Here is a 22,427-nt window from a genome sequence, read left to right as displayed (position 1 = left end):
GAAAGTGGTGCTAATTGCAGATATTCTGAAACAGACTAATTAGAATTCCATTTAGATCCTGAATATGAGAGTAAATACATAATCATCTCATTTGCATGTGGTCAGAAAGACTGCTGTGTAGTTTTTGATAGGACTTAATATAATAGCATGATGACACTCCATTTATTTGCACTTGCTCACAGAAATATAAAGCTAATTATGTTTACTTAAGAAAACATGATCTAGATAAACATATAGATTATCTTTTCTTTTTAAAAAATAGGAGCAGATGTCTCAAGTATTAGATGCCATGTTTGAAAAATTAGTCAAAGAAGGGGAACATGTAATTGATCAAGGTGACGATGGTGACAACTTTTACGTAATCGATAGGTAAGTTTGCATAGCTTCACTGCTAAAATGTAACAGACCTTTTGGGTACAATCTCAATGGTTATGATAGCAATTTAATATATAGTTGCTATTGCTTCTTTACTCTTATTACTACATAATAGGCACTAAACCTGCTGTGAATACATGCAGTGAAATCCTATTGGATCATGAAAAGAGGCATAGTTTATAAAAGAACTGATGATTTTTGTTTATTTTCGTCTATACATCTCAGTTGCTTACTGTGAACCTTCCCATTTGTTAACTTCTGTTTCACAGGCCGGCACTCAACCACTGAGCCACACCAGCCAGGGCCATTTGTTAACTTCTGTTTGACAGGTAGTTAGGATGTAATTGGTGCCTATTACAGTGAGAATTAGAAGCATAATACAGCACCTGAGATACTGAATCACAGTAAACTCAATCTGTTATGTTTTTTTATTAGCTATAAAGTAAAATGTGCTTATGGTTTAAAAAGTCAAAGGGGGCATAAGGCAGAAGGTCTCATCCCCCACCTCTTCAGCATTGTGTAGTTAGTCTAGCAGTAGTTTGTCCTTCCAGAAGTTGCTTATGCATTATTTTGCCTTTTAAACACTCTATAAGTTATTTTATTAAAATAAGACAGCATGCATCTGCATTGAAAAATCTAATTTAAGAAAGCTTCAAGTTGTGCTTAATAAGACTTTGTGCATTAACGATGCTTTTACCAGTAATTAAGTGAGAGTCCCAAAAATTGTGATGGGGAGCAGTCTGGACTGAGTATTTCTTCACGTTGTAAAATGATGTTGAAGTAAATATGAGACAATTGGTATCCCTGCCCTAATTTATTGGATTACATTTGCTTCTATGGGTAGAGCTGTGTTCAACTCGGAAGGCTTGTGGAAAATTACTCCCCATCTGTCTGCTTAGTCCTCGTTTCTTGATCTTGGTTCCGTGGGTGGTATCTTGCATAAAAATCAGCAGTGCGTGCTCTCTGCAACAAGGGTTTCCACGGATTCCTCCATTCCCTCATCCCAAATACCCTGGTGCCCTACAGAGCTGTTGCCAAGGCGGTATCCAGGGCCATGGTGCACTCTGATTTTAGAACACAAAATAGAACCAGTTACCTCATATGTAAGTTACAGTCATGGTTTTTGTATCATTAACCACTTCCATCAGTGAAGCGCCTCAGAAATTCATTCAGCTGTTTGTTGTTTAATTGTAGGGGCCTATGAGAACCCCAAATACCATGTAGGATTAATGTTACTTTAGTAGGTATTTTGACCATAATAATTCCCCTACATTTGTATATAGTACATTCTTTTCAGGTAGCTCCTGATTACCCAGGTGAAAACTCTCAGGCACACAGAAGTGGCGTGAGTGGGTGAAGGTTACCCAGATGATGGGTGCAGAGGCAGCCCTGCAGGCAGGTCTCTTGGCCACCATTTGTGTTCTGTCCATGCCCAAGGCCTCACCTAATCAGGGCAGCGATCTGTATAAAAAAGCAGCACACAGTATTTTAACAGATGTTTGACTTACGTCATTTCAGCTGGACTAGAACTCATCTTACTTCTCATCAGCACATTTGTTGTATATTTTACCTTACCTCAAAGTAGAAAATGTAGAGACCAGTTTTAGTGCAAAGGTGTTAAACATAAAATAGAAGAATTAATCTATGCTTGAAAAAATCATTCAGAAACAATTCTAGGTGTTATCCTTGAAATAGTCATTCTGTATGTGAATTATGTTAAGCCAATTATTCTCTTCTTCACTGATATTTTTGTCTGTTTTCTTATGTCTTTGCTTGTATTGTTTTTACCATTCATAACCCCTTTTAAATAAAAACATTCCCTCTTTTGTCTTTGCTAGGGTTTAGCCAGTAAGATAAAACCAGAGAACTCCCCTCGTCTGCCATCACAGGCACTTCAGCAGCCTTGCAGCCACGTGTGCTGGTAGTCTGCCGCCTGTGGAAAGGCGGTCCTCCACCAGAAGAGTGTAGTTCGTGGAAATACAGGATAGGGACAAGACGCAGTGCAAATGAGCCTCAGTGTGCCGGTGTTCTAGTAAAACTGTGAAAATGCAGCCAGTGTGTGGGCCAGCCCCTCCTTTAGATCAGAGAGGATCCTCACAAGTACTGTATAGTAATGGCTGACCAAATTGGTTTTATGTACATACGATGTATATATTTTAGATAGTTATACATATTAATTATATATACGTATTTTAAAGTTATTTTCTTCTGATCTCAAAAGTAATGCATGTTCATTTTAGAGACAAAAACTCTGTATTAGGTAGTTAGTTAATGTCCCTGGATTCCTTCAGTATTCTTATGCTTAGAGATAACTACAGTCAGCATTTTCATACACATTCTTTCAGATGGTTATCGATGTGTGTACTGCTTGGTTGCTCTTAGTTACATTTTATCATTTATTTTATTACCTCCAGTTTTTATTGTTTTGCCTTGTTCTTTTCCCCCAGCAGGCATATGTATGGTCCTCCCCCTAGTCTAACTGATGTCTCTTCATGCTTTTCTGGATCAGCTGGTGTCTTGGACATCTTAATGCCCTTTAATTGCTGATTGCCATCAGAAGGGAAAGGGAAGCATGGAATGAGGTTTTATTGCACAGGGCTTTTCTCTCAAACCAGGTTTTATTGTAATGAGATTTTACCTGAATTACTTTTACCTTTTATTTTTCCTGTGTCCAACAGAGGAACATTTGATATTTATGTAAAATGTGATGGTGTTGGAAGATGTGTTGGTAACTATGATAATCGTGGGAGTTTTGGTGAACTGGCCTTAATGTACAATACACCCAGAGCAGCTACAATCACTGCTACCTCTCCTGGTGCTCTGTGGGGTTTGGTGAGTGAAATATTTCTTTGACCTGAATATTATTTGTAAAAAGCATTATGACCAAAGCTATGTAGATACAGTGTTTTAGTTTTAATAGGTGGATTTATTGGGATCATCACCAAGCACCAGGGGCTTAAGCAACTGCTGGATGCTGAAATGCACTAAGACTGTGCTGAGTGAAATCTTCGTGTTCTTTCCCCCAGTCAAGTCAAGTGCTTAACACACTGGCCCTGGAAAAGACACTCAGATCCAAAGTGGTCCTTTGCCTTTTGCTCATCTTTTAAACACTCACACAAGAAACCAGCAAAGCCTTCCATGCTTTTTTCTGAGATAGCCTTCTGTGTTAAGTGTGACCATCTCTTGCTCCCAAACTGCAGTCCCCTAACTAGGAGCAACTCATCTGGGGCCCCACTTACTGATTTGGGCCCACTAAATCAGAAACCCTGGAGATGGAGCCCAGCAATCTGTATTTGAGCAAGCCTGCCAAGTGACTGTAAAGTGCACTAGAGTTTAAGAAACCACTGAAAACTGATTTTGGTGGGATATACATTGATTGGTAAGAGATTTGCATTGAATAGCAGCTGTGTAGAGAAAAAATACTTGGTGCCTGTGTTTCTTACCTGGATGCACATCAGAATCACTTGGGGGTGGGGGTAAAAAATCATTTTGCCTAGGCCCCACCACAGGTTTAACCTCACTCTCCCTAATCAGACTTTCTCTAGGGTAGGACCTGGGCTTTCAAAATAGATTTCTTAATGCTAGTATTAGGGTAGTAAGTAATGGTAGTAACAATACTGAAAAGTTGGCTCAGAGGCATTTGGGTTTGGTGTTTGAGCTGCGTATCATCTTTTCATAGAAAATACCAGGCTGCAGAGGAGCAGGCACTAGGAAAGCTGATTCGGGAAGACTGTTTACGCTGGTGCTTGTACAGATCACCTTGGAATTTAGTTAAAACTCAGATTCTGATTCAGTGAGTCTGGGATGAGGCCTGTGAGTCTATATTTTTCATAAGCTCCCAGGAGACACCAGTGCTTCTGGGACCTGAAGCGCACTTTCAGCAGCACTGATTTAAGGGACTGTTCATACCACTTATATTTTCTTTTTAAATGGTTGAAAATAGTCCACCCTGTAGTTTCGACATGCATCTATCAGGTTATTTCTCTCAAATCCTTTGTGGAAGGGGGGAAGGTTGAGATGATAGGAAGTGTGTTAATTTCATTTCCAAGGACTGTAGCTTTACAGAAGTTAAAAATTATTCAATCAGGACTCCACATTAGACTCCAAAGTGGATTCAGCTGGTAAAAATACCACTTGATCATAGAAATAAGACAGTGTACATTTTTTCTTACTAGAACTAGGCAGTTACTGGTCTACTTATTTAAAATGAATCACGTTTTAGGTTGTAGAAGAAAAATTGGAATTGTTTCTGGTAGAGGAAAACTCATTATCTGAAGTGTTTTAAGGGCTATAAAAGATTTGACTACCCAAAGGCAGCACAGTAAAACTTCCACATCAAGAGCAGAGTTGATCCATAGGAAGTGAGTGGTGGGGAGAGCTACAGAACCTGTTCCCTAAGATATCACGGAAAGAATTAATCTTCTGAGTAGGGTTGCTTGATAGCCTTAGAGAAGTAACCGATCAGCGTGACCATGCTGATGATTCAGAGAGGTAATTACTGAAATGACTAGGATGAAAACATTTGAAATGGGACATTCTGGATTTTATTTATATGTCACAGTGGGTGTGAAGAGTGGGCCACTGATAGAAATTTTTTCTTGAGACATAAAGCTTACTTCTAAATCACTGAACTATTTCTAATCTTCTCTGTTTTACAATAAACTCTGTCCATTGAATGGTGTTTCAGCTGGTTCCCAAACTTGATTATATACCAGAATCACTTGGGAAGATTTTATGAAACACAGGTTATTGGGCCCTACATGGAGAGACTTTTCAGTCATGAAAGTCTAGGACCTCAAAAACCTTTTCTTAGTACTCAGCTGATTCTGATGCCAAGCTTGGAAAATATTTCAATTTTTTTACTTTGTAAGACTTTCTGTTTTTTAAAAAAATACTAAGAGTACAAGTCTAAATTATAGCCCTTGTAAAATTATAATAAACTAAATTGGGCAAAAGTATGTTCAATTTTCTCAAGACGTATTCACACTGGCATTTTTCTCCATATTCTCAGTTCATTTAAATTCAGCCTTAATATGTTGGCACAATAATTTAGTAATTGAAGAACGTATCCAACTTAATTTTATTTTATGTAAGTTGGTATTATTTGTCAAGATATGCCAAAGTAACATAATTTGGGGGCTGTTTACTAAGACCCAAAATTTTGTTCTGTAGGAATTTTTTTTTGAAAATAAAATTTGTAGGAAAGTCTTTTTTGTAAGAAAGAACAGAACTAAAGTTACATAGGTATTACAAAGTTTCTTTAAAACATCAGCAAACACACACTGAAGTCCTGCCTTCCCCCATTTTTTGAGCTGTGATATTTAAAATTTCTCCAGTTCCTTAATTGCGTTATCTTTGAGTTAAATAGTATACACATAGGAACATTTTAAAATCATATGCATGAAATAAACACTGGAATTAGACTTAAGAAAGTTGTTGTTTTCTATGTACATCTTTAAGAGGACTGATATAATGTGGATGTGAGAAAAATAATTTTTCAGAAACTCTTACAATTGCTTTATGATTTTAAAATATTTCCTAGTAGTGTTTCTCATGTATTTTTTTTTACTGCAGCTCATATTAAAAAGCACATCAGGAAACATGTATCTGTGTTCGTGTAAAACTGAAACAGATACATAGGTAAAAAACACTTTACTAAAAGGAATTAATGCTATATTCTATTTTACTTTATTTTTTTAATAAAAATGCTGGTCATGGGTGAAGGAGGTCAAAAGGTACTGACTTCCACTAACATAAAAAGTCCTGGGTATGTAATGCTCAGCATGGTGACTGTAGTTAATAATGATACTGTATGGTATATTCGAAAGTTGCTGGCTTCGGGTCAGGATGGTGGGGTACGTAAATGTCATACTTATGTACTCCTAAAACCACATCCACGTTACAACTACACTACAGAACCTCCTGAAATCTGGCTGAATGGTAGCCCTATAACTAGGGAATTAAAGAAGCCACTCGGGGACTACTAGGAGGAGTAAAGACAGGCTGGTCTCACACCCATACAGACAGGCTGGTCTCACACCCATGTGTGACCAGTAAAAATCAGGAGGGATAGCTCAGCTGTGGAGGTCCCCCTGCGGAGCAAGGAGTGCCAGCCCCACGCCAGTCCCTCCAGCCCAGGGTCTCCGTGCTGGGAAGAGAAGCCCCTATAACTTCTGACTCTAAAAACCAGTGGGGAGTGAGGCTGAGTGAGACAGGAGGCTTCTAGAGTCCCAGGCAGTTACTCTTCAAGGGCCCCCACATGGACTTACCTGGACTCACTTCTTCTTAGTTCCAGCGCTAGGGCAGCAGCTTGAAGGGCACCATAGGCATACAGGGAGGAACTGAAATGGATCAGGTAAGAACTTGGGGAGACGTGCAGCTTTCTGCCAGAAAAAAGTGCTGGCAGACACCATTCTGTTTGAGTCCTTCCCCAACAAAGCCAGCAGGCAGGCATTATATGTGAGTCTCCATCAACTAGGTTCACATTGTTTGCCCACCCCAGTGATTCCCCGAAGTCCCTGCACCATCCAACTTTTGGCCCACCCAAATTGTTTCCAGTGGCTTTTCCATAAGATTGGCCTGTCCTGGCTCATGTTTCAGACTATTTAAAATGTCTCAAGCAAATTCTGGCTTCAGCATGCCCAAACTTCTCATTAAGTGGCCCCAGGCCTACCACTAGCCAGCCTTGATTTGCATCTTGTCCTTACCTAGGGACCTCCAACCCCAGCACAAGTAGCAGCCATCTCCAGATTGTTTTGTAGCTTATGCCAGGTGACCTTAGCCTGCATCTCCTAGGAGACCTCAGAGCCAGAGCACTGGTGGACAGCTTCAGACCATGTCAAAGCAACCCTCAACCACCTTCACAAGCGGCACGCTAAAGGGGCAGACTCAGCAGGTACCAGAGCCCTGCTGACGTTTAAGTCCTGCTCCATGGGGTGGGCCCCTGCACAGCTGATACCACACTGTGGTCAGAGGTTGGTGAACATAGCCAGTCCTTGAAGCTGATTAGCCTGAGGGTAAATCCCCCTCATTGACATGCCAACAGCAATTGAGGCTCAACTATAATAGGAGAGTATACAGCCCACATGAGGTAGAGGATGGTGGCACCTGGAGTGTCCAGCCTGGGTGATTGGGGGAGGCTGTGCCACTGGACCCTACAGTGGGTAGAACACCCACTACACCTCAGGCCACTCTACCAAGCCCAGGAAGACGTATCAACTTTAATATGTAGGGGGAAAAAAAACCACAGGAAGGCTGCCAAAATGAAGAGAAAGAAATATGTCCCACATAAAAGAACAGAACAAAACTCCAGAAAAAAATAAACGTAATGGAGACAAGCAATCTACTAGATGCAGAGTTCAAAACACCTGATGTAAGGACGCCCAATGAACTTAGAACTTCAACAGCATAAGAAAGGACGTGGAAGCTATACAAAAGAACCAGTCTGAAATGAAGGATACACTAACTGAAATGAAGAACAATTTCCAGGGAATCAACAGTACAGTATTTGAGGCCAAGAATCAAATCAGCAATTTGGAATATAAGGAAGCAAAAACACCCAATCAGAATAGTAGGAAAAAAAATTCAAGAAATGAACATCGTGCAAAAAGCTTCTGAGACAACTTCAAGCATACCAACATTTGCATCATGAGCGTGCCAGAAGGAGAGAGAGCAAGAAATTGAAAACCTACTTGAAAAAAATGATGACAGAAAACTTCCCTAACCTTGTGAAGTAAATAGACGTACAAGTCCAGGAAGCACAGAGTCAGTCTCAAGCAGGATGAACCCAAAGAAATCCACACAAAGAGATACTATAATCAAAATGCAAAAGGTTAAAAAGAAAAATAAAGTATTAAAGGCACCAAGAGAAAAGCAATTATTTATCTACAGGAGTTCCCTTAAGACCACCAGCTAATTTCTCAACAGGAACTTTGCAGGCTAGAAGGGATTGGCAGGAAATAATGAATAGTCAAAGTGAGGGAAAGCAAGAACCTACAAGCAAGATTATTTTGTCTAGCAAAGTTATCATTTAGAAACGAAGGACAGATAAAGAGCTTCTCAGACAAGAAAAATCGAAAGGAGTTCACCACCACCAAGCCAGCATTACATGATATGTTAAAGGGTCTTTCAGAAGAACAAGATAAAAAAAAATGAACAGTAAGAGTGTCCATCAAAAACAGTCGAATCTAAAAAACAAAATAAATGAGCAAGCAGAACAGAAACAGACTCAGATACAGAGAACGTTTTGACTTTTTCCGGCTAGGAGGGAGTTGGGTGGATGGGTGAAAATGGTGAAGGGAGTGGTCAGTAATATTCTAATAACTATGTGTGGTGTCAGATGGCTATGAGATTGACCAAGGTGATCGCTTAGTTATATAATGTCTTAACTACCGAGGTGTACACCTGAAACTAACATAATATTATATGTTCACTGTAATTTAAAAATTAAAAGTCATCGCTTCTCGGCCTTTTGGCTAAGATCAAGTGTAAAAATTAAAGTCATTTAAATTATAAATAAAAGTTGCAGAGAGCAGATTTGAAGTCTTCTCACCACAATAGAGGTTTTATAACTGTGTAAAGTGATGGATGTTAACTAAACTTAAATTGTGGTGGTCATTTTGCAATATATACAAAAATCCAACCATCATGTACAACTGAAACTGTTATATAACAGTTATACTGCAACTAAAAAATGCTGGTAATATCTTATCACAGTGATTTGATAATACTCTAGGGCTGTCATCCGTGGTCAGAAAACTGCACGAGTCCCAACTAGAAGCTGCATACATTGGTGGTTGCCAGGGGCTGTGCATGGGGTACCGGGGGAAATACTGGTCAAAGGGGAGATACAACTTTCAGTTAAAAGATGAATAAATTCTGGGACCAAATGTACAGCATGGTGACTATTACAGTTAACAGTATTCCATTATATACTTGAAAGTTGCCGAAGTAAATTTTAAATATTCTCACCATAAAAGAGAAATGGCAATTAGCTGATAGAGGCCTTAACAAATTCTACTGTGGGAATCACTTCACATTGTGTAAGTTATCAAATCAACATGTTGTTTACTTTAAACTTACTCCATGTTATTTGTCAATTACGTCTGAAAGCCGAAGCAAGAACAAATACGGTGCTGGTATATAGTTTTTAAAATGGAGCGACAGTGCCACCTTGTGGGTTTAGCTTAATTACATGGTGGTCGATCTCTGTTCTGAATAAAAATAAAATGATGCGTTCTTTAAAAAACATAAAATAATATTTTATATGGTTCTGTAGTTTATGCTTGAATAAAAATATTAAATGTTACACTAAATGTATAATAATATTATTCTTTTATTTCAAAATCTTCAGTTATCATTTGTTTCTTATAGGGAATGAAACTTTTTTTCCTCAGAAAATTTACCTTTTTAACTGTCTTTGTATTTGATATTCTGCCTTAGGACAGGGTAACCTTCAGGAGAATAATTGTAAAAAATAATGCCAAAAAGAGAAAAATGTATGAAAGTTTTATCGAGTCACTGCCATTTCTTAAATCTTTGGAAGTAAGTATATATTTATATTTTGCTTTGAAAACTGTTTTGTTAGGAATATTTATTTCTATACAAAAATTCCTTTGAATAGAAATCTAGCCACATTTTCATTTAAAGATTAGTTATGGTGTTTGTATAGTTCGCTATTTCTTTTACTACCTAAAACTGCATATATTTTACTGTTTATAAGCAATGGGTTCCTGTGAGCATCTCTAGCAGTTTTATGTGGTCCTTTTCTAAAAGAGATTTGAAATAAACATGCAGTGTCATCAGGAGCCATTAGTTATACCTTTCTAGGGAGACATTATTTAAATATAGAAATGGATATTAACTCAATATAACAAATATCTATTCCCTTGTAAATATACCAGGGAAAAGAAACAACAAACAGAACAACATTGTCCCCCTCACCAAAAAATTAATCTTTCTAGTTACCAAAAAATGAAAATAAAAAAATCCTCTCTGGCCTTTCCTTCCCAGTCATCTTTAATATGTTTATTCCTTATTTTGTTTCCTCTTAAATTGGCATTCTAGTGTCTTTTCTTTTTTTAGGTTACTCTTATTCCTCTTTTGAACTTGTCAAATCTCCTGGGTTTAAACACTGTGTTGATACCTTTTAAAATTGACGTAACGGATAAGGTCCCTCCCTAGAATGCCAGACTCATACAACTATCTAACTGCATATTTAACATTTCCTCTCAGACACTAAATAGACATCTCAAACCTCACATCCTAAATCTACTCCACTCCTCTTCCCTGTCTTAGTGGCTGGCAACTAAGTTCCTCTCAGCATCTGGACCAGAGTGTTTGAGGTTCGCACTGACTGATGTACAGAAGTACCTTTGTTGTATTGTTAGTATACGCCTGGCAAAACTTTTGGCCACATTACAGAATGCAAATTAGGCAGCTATCTCTAGCAGCATATGTCTTTAAATTTAAATAGATCAGGGGTTGGAAATCCAAATGCCTTCAGATCTAGGCAAGTTACATAAAGAAGAACCAAGGCAGGACAGGATTTTGGTAAAACTGGAGAACATGTGCTCCATTTGCCATGTGAAATATGGGCTGGGTACTGTTGATTTTTCAAGAGAAGCTGGAAATTCAAAATTTTTTGAGAAATTTACTTTAAAATGCTATTGGTTAATTAATGTAACACTTACAAACCCACACACTTCTTGGCTTGTTTAGTGTATAGGTTACTAATTTTCAAACCTCTGATATAAATATTACCACCTAACTAATCTTTATTTAATAGTAATTTTTTTCTTTGTAGGTTTCTGAACGCCTGAAAGTGGTAGATGTGATAGGCACCAAAGTATATAATGATGGAGAACAAATCATTGCTCAGGTATAATCCTTTTTATATAATTTAGTTTAGAGTTATATTCCAAAAGTTTCTTAAAAATTGTCTTGATGAATTTTTCTTATGTCTTTAATTAGCATGTATTGATGGATTAAATATTACTTTTACCAAGTGACCTATTTAAAATGGTTTAATTTACAGCCATTAAGCTTTGAATATTTTTATTTATATAATTATCTCTTAATGAATATGTATTAAGTCATCAAGTAGACTTCTGCTTAATTTTGTATTTGTATATGATATATATATATATAAAGAATAAGATGCCATTTATAAGAGGAAAATTACAGGTGAATGTCCCATGAGATTAATGAAGAGTCAGAAGGTGCACTGGAAGATGCGAGCCTTTTGTACAGTCCATTCACAATGTCATTCACGATGGCTGCTCCCTCATAAAATGAACCAAAAATGGAACACGCTGTACCCTATACTGTGTTGGCTTCCAGACATGAAACGAGGGCCAACATGCTATTTAACCATTAATCTTATCTAAAAAATCACACTTTGAGCCAGTAGTAATACATACCTTGGTTAGAATGTGGCTTGTGAGAAGTAGGACTTATGAGATAACTGAAGTTCACAGATTGAGCACACAGATGATAGTACCTTATTTCCTAGTTATATTTTTGAAGTGTTGAACAAATTATTTAAATAGATTTTTAATAGATTCTGTAATTTTTTATCATAATATATTATATTGCACTATTTAGCTAAAATATCCTCTCTTCTTTGGATATATGTGAAACAAGATTGAAGGTCTGTGAGACTGAGGAAATAATTGTTTTAGAAGGTAAATAAGTCAGTCTCTGTCCCCTCCCTGCTCCTTATCCCCCAAACATACTCACAGATTAGAGCAGTGAAGGATTGGGAAGAAGTGGGATCAAATTAGAAAACAAGGCTAAGATTCTATTATAGAAATTGATAAGTATAGAACACTTTTGAAATGATTTTTTCAGCTTTTTATTTTGAAATAATTATAGCTTCACAGGAAGTTGCAAAAATAGAACAGAGAAGTCCCATGCACTCTTCACCTAGTTTCCCCAGGGTATCTTGTATCACTAGAGCACAGTATCAAAATTAGGAAATAGCCCTGGCTGGCGTAGCTCAGTGGATTGAGCATGGGCCTGGGAAACAAACAACCGTGGTTCGATTCCCAGTCCAGGCACATGCCTGGGTTGCAGGACAGTTCCCAGCAGGGGACACACGAGAGGCAACCATACATTGATATTTCTCTTTCTCTCTCCTTCCCTTCCCCTCTAAAGATAAATAAATAAAATTTTTCAAGAAAAAACAAAACAAAAACTAGGAAATGACATTGGCCTAATCCAGACCCTACTCAGATTTCACCAGTTTACATGCACTTAGAGCATGTTTTGAAAACTAAATTACACAGCAGTTGATGGACCTACTATGATTCAAATCTGAAAGTGAAACTCTTATGAAAACTAGATGTAAAAATAAGGGAAAGGACATATGTATACTATACTTGGAGTTTATTAAGGATATTTTTAGATGTTTTTAAGCATTCATAAACATACATATCATATTATATAAATCTACTTAATATGTATTTTGTGATATAAATTGATAGTGTGGTTCTTGAATTGTACTAAAGGGTTTTTGAGTACCTAAGTTTCTTTTCCAAATTACTTGGAGAGGCTCAGTAAAGTCAGTATCTGCTGTCTTCTGTTTATACTATTTAATTTAGAAGGCATCATTGGAAGTCAAGGTAGAGTTTATTCAAAAACATCACTGAGAAAAAAAATGGATATGCAGTTAGAAATAACAACACTTTACCTCCTCCCCCCACCAGGGTTTTATTTTTATTTATTTTGCTTAATCCCTTCATTCTTTTCACCCAACATTTTTCTTTCAGTTTTTTCCCCCCCAGAGGCCTTGACGGTGGACTGTCAATAAACAGGCATCTTAGAGTGTGGTCTCTAGCTGACTGCAGTTCAAACATCAGGATCCAAATCTACAGTTCCTGAATAAGTCTGGGTGTTCTAACATCTGTATCCAGGCTGAAGTTCAGGTGGAATTCCCCCAGTGTTATTTGCCATTTTTTCTTGACTTAAAAATGCTGTGGTAGAGGGTATATTCAAATAATGTTACAAATGAAACCATTACTATGTAATTGTTGACTATAACTTCTGTTTACAAAGTGAGAGACAGGAACTGTGGGGTGTTACTTTTCAGGCAAATCTGTACACCGGGAGTTGGACTGACTTCAGGGTTATAATAGGCAAGAGGATTTTTGTCAACTAAATTTGCATTTTCATCCTCTGTTTTTGTTTTACTCTAATAGGGAGATTTGGCTGATTCTTTCTTCATTGTAGAATCTGGAGAAGTGAAAATTACTATGAAAAGGAAGGTAAGTGTGAATTCCCAAAAATTCACATATTACTAGGAACATAATAAATTTTCTTCATGCTCTTTAGACTAAGATTAACTTTTGTCTTTCCAACATGCTGAGTAAAAGTTGATGCTTTTAATGACTTGTCAGAGTAAATCAGAAGTGGAAGAGAACGGTGCCGTGGAGATCGCTCGGTGCTCCCGGGGACAGTACTTCGGAGAACTTGCGCTGGTGACTAACAAACCTCGAGCAGCCTCCGCACATGCCATCGGGACTGTCAAGTGTTTAGGTAGGACGCCCCGGGGTGGGCACACCCGACTGAAGTCTTTATGTCTGCACTTGATGTATCTGTGTTGTACAGATTTACTTTACTGGATTCATAGGTTTTATGGTCCCCGCAAAATATAACAAGGGTAGTATTGCATTATAAAATCAGTTTGTGGAAGCCAGTTTTGTTTTGTTTTTCTGTGGGGTTTTTTTTTGTTAAAAGTTTCATATACATATATAGTGTTCTTTTTTATAGGCTTGAAATAACATTTTATTATAATAATTCTGGGTACCACATTTTATATCTGATTTTTCAAATAAACAACATGTATTATGTTCCTCAAAAAGGCTAAAACAATATTTTTATAGAGTGAATTAAGCTCTGTGGAGAAAGTTGGAATGTCTGTGGGAATACTTAGTACTGGGAAACATAGGTTAAGGTTGTCAGCACAGTAAAATTTTCTTTATTGTTTAGCTGTTTAATTACCTTTTTAAACTGTAGTAGCTTGGCAGAAGTACCATCTTCAGCTGCAAGATTTTAAATATGACCAACAACTTGCGTTAATAATGGAAAATATAATTCAGGTGGTGTCAATATAGATGACATTTTCTTTAAAAAAATTAATCATCTATATTAGCCACTCTATTTTCCTCATCCCCCATTTAGTAGAAGAAACTCAGCTTCCATATTCTTAAGATTTGCTATTATTCTCAGAACTAACTTATAGAGAAGTCACTTTTGAAAATGTTTTCAAGTATAATGTTAATCAGTTGTTACACTCAGATAAAACAGAAAACAGAAGACAGAAACTGACAGGGAATTTCCCTGAGTAGAAATAGTAAACAGTAAGAGTAAAGGTAGTATGAGTGAAAGCCCAACATTAAACAAAATTTGAGAAATACAGAAAAGGTAGGAAAAACTAAGAGGCACCCACACCAAAACCACCCAGTGACCTTCCATTCCACATCCCATTATAGTAGCTTCTCATCTTCTATTTGCATGATTTTTCTGTTTTAAACAATTTTGTTAAATGCTTTTTTCACTCATTATAGCTTAGGCATTTTTTCATTTTACTACATCAAATTGTCACATTCTGTTAGGGAAATATGCACATTATTTAATGATCCCCCACTGGTGAATATTCTGAAGATTTTGGCCCCATTTTGGAGGGGGTGCTGCTTTTCCCAAACGTAGGGTTTTCCCTTAGAAATGTTTTTTTTAGGAGTGGGTTTTCCTGTTATAGCTTTTGCTATATGTCATCAGGTCACTTTTACTTGTACCGATTTACATGCTACCAGCAGTGCAAGAATGTCCATCTGCTCTAATTTTGTAAACACTGCCTTTTTTATCTTTGCTACTTTAAAAGGCAAAAACATGTATTTTAAATTGTAGTTTTAGGGTACAGAGTGTGATCTTTTCCATGTGCGCATTATAAATTTAGTTTTTAAAAGTGTATGACATAGGCAAGCAAAGTGACATATAACACAGATATGGAAGTGGACAAAGTATTATTGTGGCTGCTGTTTCAAAGTGACTATATGATAGTGTAAGAGTAAAAATGATAAAAGGTAACATTTAGTCTTAAAACATGGCATTATAAACCCTGAGGTAAAACAGAAGACACTTCCTCGTCATCTTTGAGTTTGTATCTACTCAGATGACGGCATAAAAGCTATTTTTTTTGAATTTCAAGGCCTTGCCGATGACAGTCCCTCATTCTTTTCTCGGTCTGTATCAGGAACTGCATCCCAGCCTTGCATTGCACATCATATTGCCAAGGAACTCTGGCTACTTTGAAGTGGAACAATTTTATCTTTATGCCTTTTTCTTGTATATTTACCTAAAAATACCATTTAATTACTGACATAGCAGAATGACATTACAAATTACTCAGAAATTCTGCAGATTTTCAAAGAATGTTACTCATTTTACTTTTATTCTCTGCCCCCCTTTTCTTTTAGCCATGGATGTGCAAGCATTTGAAAGGCTTTTGGGACCTTGCATGGAAATTATGAAAAGAAACATCACCACCTATGAAGAACAATTAGTTGCCCTGTTTGGAACAAACATGGATATTGTTGAACCTACTGCATGAAGCGAAGTATGGAGCAAGACCTATAGTAACAAAATTACACAGTAGTGGTTAGTCCACTGAGAATGTGTTTGTGTAGATGCCAAGCATTTTCTGTGATTTCCTGTTCTTTCCTTTTTTTTTTTACATTTACAATGTATCAGTAAACAGTAGTGATAGGCAATAGGCTTTAACATCACTTTCTAAAGAGTAGATCATAAAAATATTGACATACTGATAAAATGATTTTGTGTTCCACAAAATTGAAAGGTTTATTCAGATGATTGTAATATACTGAAAGTATCTGTGTGTAAGAAGATAATCAAAGGATGTTATCATAGGCTATTTGTGTTTGTTTTGACTTACTCAGATTGATATGTCAGTGAGTATGTCCATGTAAGAGGGAACTTGGCGATGAATCATGCTACACAGCATGATTTCACATTCTCTTACAACTCATTGTATATATAGTAAGTACAATTTGAATCATTTTTGTTTTAAAATTTTTCTGCCTTGATAAGTTATGTGCTGGCTTTGGCCTATTGGTGAAATGGCATACAACATCATATGCAATTCAAGAACCTTTTATATTTTTGCAATAAAGTACATTTTGACTTCTTTGGCATAATGTCAGTAACCAGTAGTTTTAGGACAGGCAATTTAGTTGTAATAGGTGAGAGTCTCTTTTAGATGAGAGATCATTAACACTTTTTCCTCATAAAGCATATATCTCTGCTTCCTTTTTTCCATTTACAATTCTCTATTCTTTATCTTTAAAAATTTGAGTTTGATATTTAATGTCACAAACCTTTTTTAAAAGCTTTAATTTAAATTAACTTGTTGTTGTCTAAAAGTCTAAACTCTTATATATACTACAAAAAAACCCACACCAAAAATAATATGGGGTCCTTATCAACATGCCCACAAGATATTTCTTTGTTCTTCACTTGTATCCATAACATGATTCTTTCAGATATGTGCTCCCATGGGGTTTCCTCCAAGGTGGTAAAAATAAATATTTATAAGCAAAATCATATGCAAAGATAAAAGGAATTTCTGCCCATTCCGAACATACCATTTGGCCTTACCATTTGCTTTAATGTAGACTCAAAGAATGACCTCAACCAGAATAGATTTTCATTGATAATTGATAACTTATTATTGGCTACATAAGATGAATTATATTCAGCCAAAGCAATATAGCCTTACATTTCTAACCTATATTATCCAATGTCTAGAGAGATTAATTCTAACCAGTTCACTTTTCAACAAGCAATTCCATTTTAGGAAATGTTTTAAAGAAACATATACATGGGTAAAATTATTCTGTGGCTAGTATGGTCTTATTAGAGAATGTTTTTGGTCTTAATTGTATAATTAAAATGTGGTTAAAATATGTTAACCAGATAATGTATATATAAGAAGTTAAAGTATGTAAAGTGTAACTTCAGCCACATTTTAGAACACTGTTTAACAATTTTGTAAACTTTCTTGTAGGAAGAGAGCTGCTTACTATATGAAAATGACTTGTTTTCTATTTAATTTTATTTTAAAAGCCATGTTAATAAATAAAAAAAAAACAGAACCCCAGATTTCTGGTTCATCATTCTGTATTCTTTATTCACTTTTTCAGATTACCTATTTTGTGGCATAAGCTGGTGAACTATTCATGGAATAGCAAAAATGCCTGTTTAATAAAGAACTCTGAAGCTGTAAATGCTGGTTACATTATTGTTGGTTATATTTAAATTTTCCTTATAATGAAGCACACTTTTATAATAAACTATGTTAATTATGTTTAGTCAAGGGTTTTTGTTTATTTGTTTTTTAATGACTTCCAGAGTGCATACTGCACCATGTGGAGGGCATGACTGAGGTCCAGCACGTGTGGGCATAATGGAGCGTGAAAGCATGGTTCTGAATGGCAGTGGAGTTTCTAACGTTCTTAACTATTAGTCATATGATTTTGGCATGTTTATATAAGTATGTTATGTTAGAATAACCAAGTAAATCTGGCCAAGAAATTTATGTCTTGAAGTATCTAAAACACCTCTAGTTTTACATGTGGATGTTATTTAATCACTAATCAAGAATCCTTACTAGTATTTGGAAGTTCTCTGTTGAAGTTTCACTCAAGGATGTATTATATGTAGCTAAGAATTCTTCTCAGAGAACATGTTTTAACACAAAAGTTCTTCCCCATATTTCCTTTAAATAAATACAAGAGTGTGTATGTGCTTCCTGCATAGCTGTATGAACTAGGGCTTGGTGCATAGAGTTTAACCTAAATCCTCCTGTGACACAGTTGGCGACTCTATTTGGTTTATTGTTAAACTGCTGCCACAGAACGATGGCTCCAGACCATTTCCTACGCTCAAAAGTGCTGCTGCTGCAAGTAAAACACAGGGCATGAAACAGGGGACTTTGGATTTTATGGAAGTATGTACGATTAAGTGCTGAGTCCTTTTCCTTTATAAAACATCTAAAATAGTCATGTATTTTTCTTACTTTTCTCAAGAAATGTTATGTTTATGACAAGGATTTGTCATAACATGAGCTTTGTCATTCTTAAAGAAAATTAATAATGTATAAGCCTAAGTAATACACCTGGGTAAGCCAAGGCTTTCTTAAATAACTGATGGATTCTAATATCTAATTATGTTAACACTTAAGGGAGAAACAATTATAATGAATGCTGGCTTCTAAAATTAAAAATAGTGTATGGTACAGCTTGATAATGAATATCAGGATTTTGACAAAAAGAAGCTGGAATAAGAATTGAGACAACCTAATAGGATATCTGGTCAATAGGATATCTGTAACTACCTATGGAGGCATAGGTAGATACACTTTGCCCCCTCACACAACCAAGAAGAGGACAACAACAAATTTAAAAACAAAACTGCCAACCAGAACTGCCAGAAAATCGAACTGTACAGAAGTCTGACAACCGTGGAGTTGAAGAAACATTCATTCAGACTAGTAAGAGGGGCAGAGAGGGGCAGCTGGCAGACTGGGTGGTCCCACATTTGCATGTGGATGAATCAGAAGAAACAACTGGGGAGTGAAACAGACCATGCAACCCGGGGTTGAGGCAGGGGAGAAACTCCCAGCCTCACAGGAGAGTTCCATGGAGAGACCCACAGTACACAAACCCACCCACCTGGGAATCAGCACCAGAAGGGCCCAGTCTGCTTGGGGGAAAGGGGGAAGTGACTGAAAGCCAGCAGAGAGCCCAGCATGCAGCATTGTTCCCTCTCTGACCCCTTGCCCATACATAGCACCACAATGCGATGATGTTGGTTGCCCTGTCCTGGCCAATTCCTAAGGCTCTGCCCCTTACTATGTAACAGGTGCTCCAAGAAAAAAAAATAGTCTAAATGAAAGAACATATCAAAGCTCCAAAAACAGAGCTAAGTGATGAAGAGATAGCCAACCTATCAGATGCAGAGTTCAAAACACTGTCAGGGACTTCTGCCAAGATGGAGGCGTAGGTAGAAACACTGTGCCTTCTTCCACAACCAAGTTTGAATACAACAAAGGTTTAGTAAACAAAGACGCAGCCAAAGAACAGAAAACTGAACTATACGGAAGTCCGACAACAACAAACCATTCAACTGAGACTGGTAAGAGGGGTGGAGCCAGCAGCAGAGCAGGGTTGGGCAGGAAGGATCCCCCAACCCAGGCGACCGCAGGCCACCCAGGCACAAGGGCAGCCAGGGTAGCATCGAGGACCCAGTGAGGGTGCAGGGCAGGCTGACTACGGTTGCACTTTTGCGCACGCAGATAAGCCAGCAAAGGAGTGAGCAGAGAGACAGACCATGGCGGGAGGCAGAGGGGACCACCACTGATTACCTTTGAGCCCACCCCCACATACAGCATCACATCCCAGCCACTGAGTTGCCCCGCCCTGGTGAACACCTAGGGCTCCGCTCCTCATACATAACAGGCACGGACAGTCCAAAATAATGGCTCAAGAAGAACTCAAAGCCCCAGAGCTGATAACTCTAAGCGACTGAGAAATAGCGAACCTCTCAGATGCACAATTCAAAATACTGGTGATCAGGATGCTTACAGAACTGGTTGATTACAGTCACAAATTAGAGGAACGTATGAAGACTAAACTAATTGAAATGAAGGGAAATGCACAGGAAACCAACAGTGATGGAAAGGAAACTGGGACTCAAATCAAGGGAGTGAACCAGAAGGAAGAAAAATATGACCCAACAGAAAAGAATGAAGAAACAAGATTTCAAAAAAAATGAGGAGAGCCTTAGGAACCTCCAGGACATCTTTAAATGCTCCAATATCTGAATTATAGGGGTACCAGAAGGGGAAAAGAAACAGCCACGAGTGGAAAACTTATTTGAACAAATAATCAAGGAGAACTTCCCCAGTCCAGCAAAGGAAATAGACTTCCAGGAAATTCAGGAAGCTCAGAGAGTCCCAAAGAAGTTGGACCCAAGAAGGAACACACCAAGTCACATCATAATTACATTAGCCAAGATTAAAATGAAGGAGAGAATCCTAGAAGCAGCAAGAGATAAGGGGACAGTCACCTACAAAGGAGCTCCCATCAGACTGTCAGTGGATTTCTCAACAGAGACTTTACGGGCAAGAAGGAGCTGGAAAGAAGTATTCTAAGTCATGAAATCCAAAGACCTACATCCAAGATTGCTCTATCCAGCAAAGCTTTCATTTAGAATGGTCCATCGCCTCACCTCGCGAACATCTTGCTGCCTCGGACGGCTGCAGAGTGGCGCCCGAACAGGGACCCGGAAAAAGGGGGTCAGGGGGGACCAGCAGAGTCCTAATCGCGAGGATAGGGGAGCCCGAGAGGACCGCTGCTACAGGAAGCCCGGGTAAGTTAAAAAATAAAAAGTAGCAGGAAGTAGTATTGGAGAGTTTATAATTATGGGAAGTTCCCATTCATCAGATCAGGGACTTTTTGAAAAAGTCCTCTGCTCCTTATTAAAGGGGCGAGGCATTACTACCTCTAAGAATCAAATACATTGTTTTGTAGATTTTATTCAACAAGTTTGCCCTTGGTTCCCGGAAGAAGGTACTATTAATATGGAAACTTGGAAAAAGGTAGGAGAACGTATTCGTGAACACTACCGTGCTCACGGTCCAGAGAAAACTCCTGTTGATGCGTTTTCTTTGTGGACACTAGTAAGAGATTGTCTTAGAGGAGATTCTGAGCTTGAAAAATGGGAACAAGGGACTCGTGGCAGTTTGCCAGCCATTCATTCGGCAGAGGATCTTTCTCGCCCTCTGCCTTCAGTGCCAACTGCTCTGCCTCCTCCGACTTGGGAGGCGCGGTATGAAGAACCTAATCTTAAGGTGGCGACTGATTTTAAGGTGGCGACTGTTCAATCGGAGCCGCCAAAGCCTGATGAAGCAGATTGGGGAAATCTAGCAGGTCAAGCGGAGCCCGGATAGCTCAGTTGGTAGAGCATCAGACTTTTAATTTGAGGGTTCAGGGTTCAAGTCCCTATGTCAAAAGTTTGTGCAACAAGCTATTCAACAAACTCGAGATCAGTTTCCTCTTGCATTAATCATCCATTACATGGATGACATTCTATTAGCTCATGAAAGCGAGTCTTATTTGTATTCAACTTTCCAGCATATACAACAAGCCTTATCCCAATCAGGATTGCAGATCGCTACTGATAAGGTACAAAATACCTATCCATTTTCTTACCTAGGGTATTCATTAAAACCCTCTTCCTTCTCTCCGCAGAAACTAACCATTGATACTTCTCAATTAAAAACTTTACATGATTTTCAAACCTTTCTAGGGGAACTCAATTGGATCCGCCCTTCACTTAAATTATCTACTGGTGACTTAAAACCCTTGTTTAATCTTCTTTTAGGAGACCCTAATCCCTCGTCTCCTAGATCCATGACTCCAGAAGCAAAGAAGGCTTTACAGTCTGTAGAAAATGCTTTATTAACAGCTCAACTCACATATTGTGATATTTCACGACCGTGGTCCTTGATTATTCTTCCTACTACCTTAACCCCAACAGGAGTTTTATATCAAGAAGGTGTATTGCAATGGATCCATGGATCGTCTACTCCAAAGAAAGTTTTGAGTCCCTATCCCTCTCTGGTAGCAGAACGCATCCAGCAAGGGCGCAAAATCTCTCTCCAAGTTTTAGGACATGATCCCACTGTTATTGTTATACCTTATACCGCTGAACAACTTAACTGGCTTCTTAACTTTAACGACATTTTTGCTCTTGCCTTTGAAGGTTTTGCTGGAACCATCTCTCATCATCTGCCCGCTGATAAAATTTTACAATTTGCCCATACTGCACGATTTATTTTTCCTAACATTGTCACTTCTGAACCTTTATCAACTTCCTTTACCCTATTCACAGATGGATCTTCTAATGGACGTGCTGTTCTACTTACTCCTACCAAGCCTCTCATCTGGACCACCCCTTATGTTTCAGCTCAA

General features: G+C 37.9%; 1 protein-coding gene and 1 long non-coding RNA gene across 2 annotated transcripts in view; one reads left to right on the top strand and one right to left on the bottom strand.

The window, feature by feature from the left end:
• PRKAR2B (protein kinase cAMP-dependent type II regulatory subunit beta) overlaps positions 1–17,762 on the top strand; it is a 110,460-nt gene extending 92,698 nt beyond the window's left edge. The window contains exons 5-11 of the mRNA XM_037065869.1: positions 263–369; positions 3,054–3,207; positions 9,817–9,918; positions 11,180–11,254; positions 13,575–13,640; positions 13,773–13,911; positions 15,852–17,762. Of these exons, the coding sequence (XP_036921764.1) occupies positions 263–369; positions 3,054–3,207; positions 9,817–9,918; positions 11,180–11,254; positions 13,575–13,640; positions 13,773–13,911; positions 15,852–15,985 (777 nt within the window). The 3' untranslated portion in view covers positions 15,986–17,762. The remainder of the gene's footprint in view (positions 1–262; positions 370–3,053; positions 3,208–9,816; positions 9,919–11,179; positions 11,255–13,574; positions 13,641–13,772; positions 13,912–15,851) is intronic.
• On the bottom strand, positions 12,819–14,454 carry LOC119000746 (uncharacterized). Its single transcript, XR_005069396.1, has 2 exons — positions 14,377–14,454; positions 12,819–13,021 (listed from the first exon to the last, which is right to left on the bottom strand). It is a non-coding gene; the product is annotated as an uncharacterized LOC119000746 (long non-coding RNA).
• Positions 17,763–22,427: the final 4,665 nt, after the last annotated feature.

This window comes from Sturnira hondurensis, unplaced genomic scaffold, assembly GCF_014824575.4.
Source record: "Sturnira hondurensis isolate 20B ecotype Veracruz unplaced genomic scaffold, ASM1482457v3 Scaffold0016273, whole genome shotgun sequence".
Taxonomy (NCBI): Eukaryota; Metazoa; Chordata; class Mammalia; order Chiroptera; family Phyllostomidae; genus Sturnira; species Sturnira hondurensis.
The sequence above is the reverse complement of the archived record's forward strand: the minus strand, read 5'-3'. Positions and strand labels throughout refer to the sequence as shown.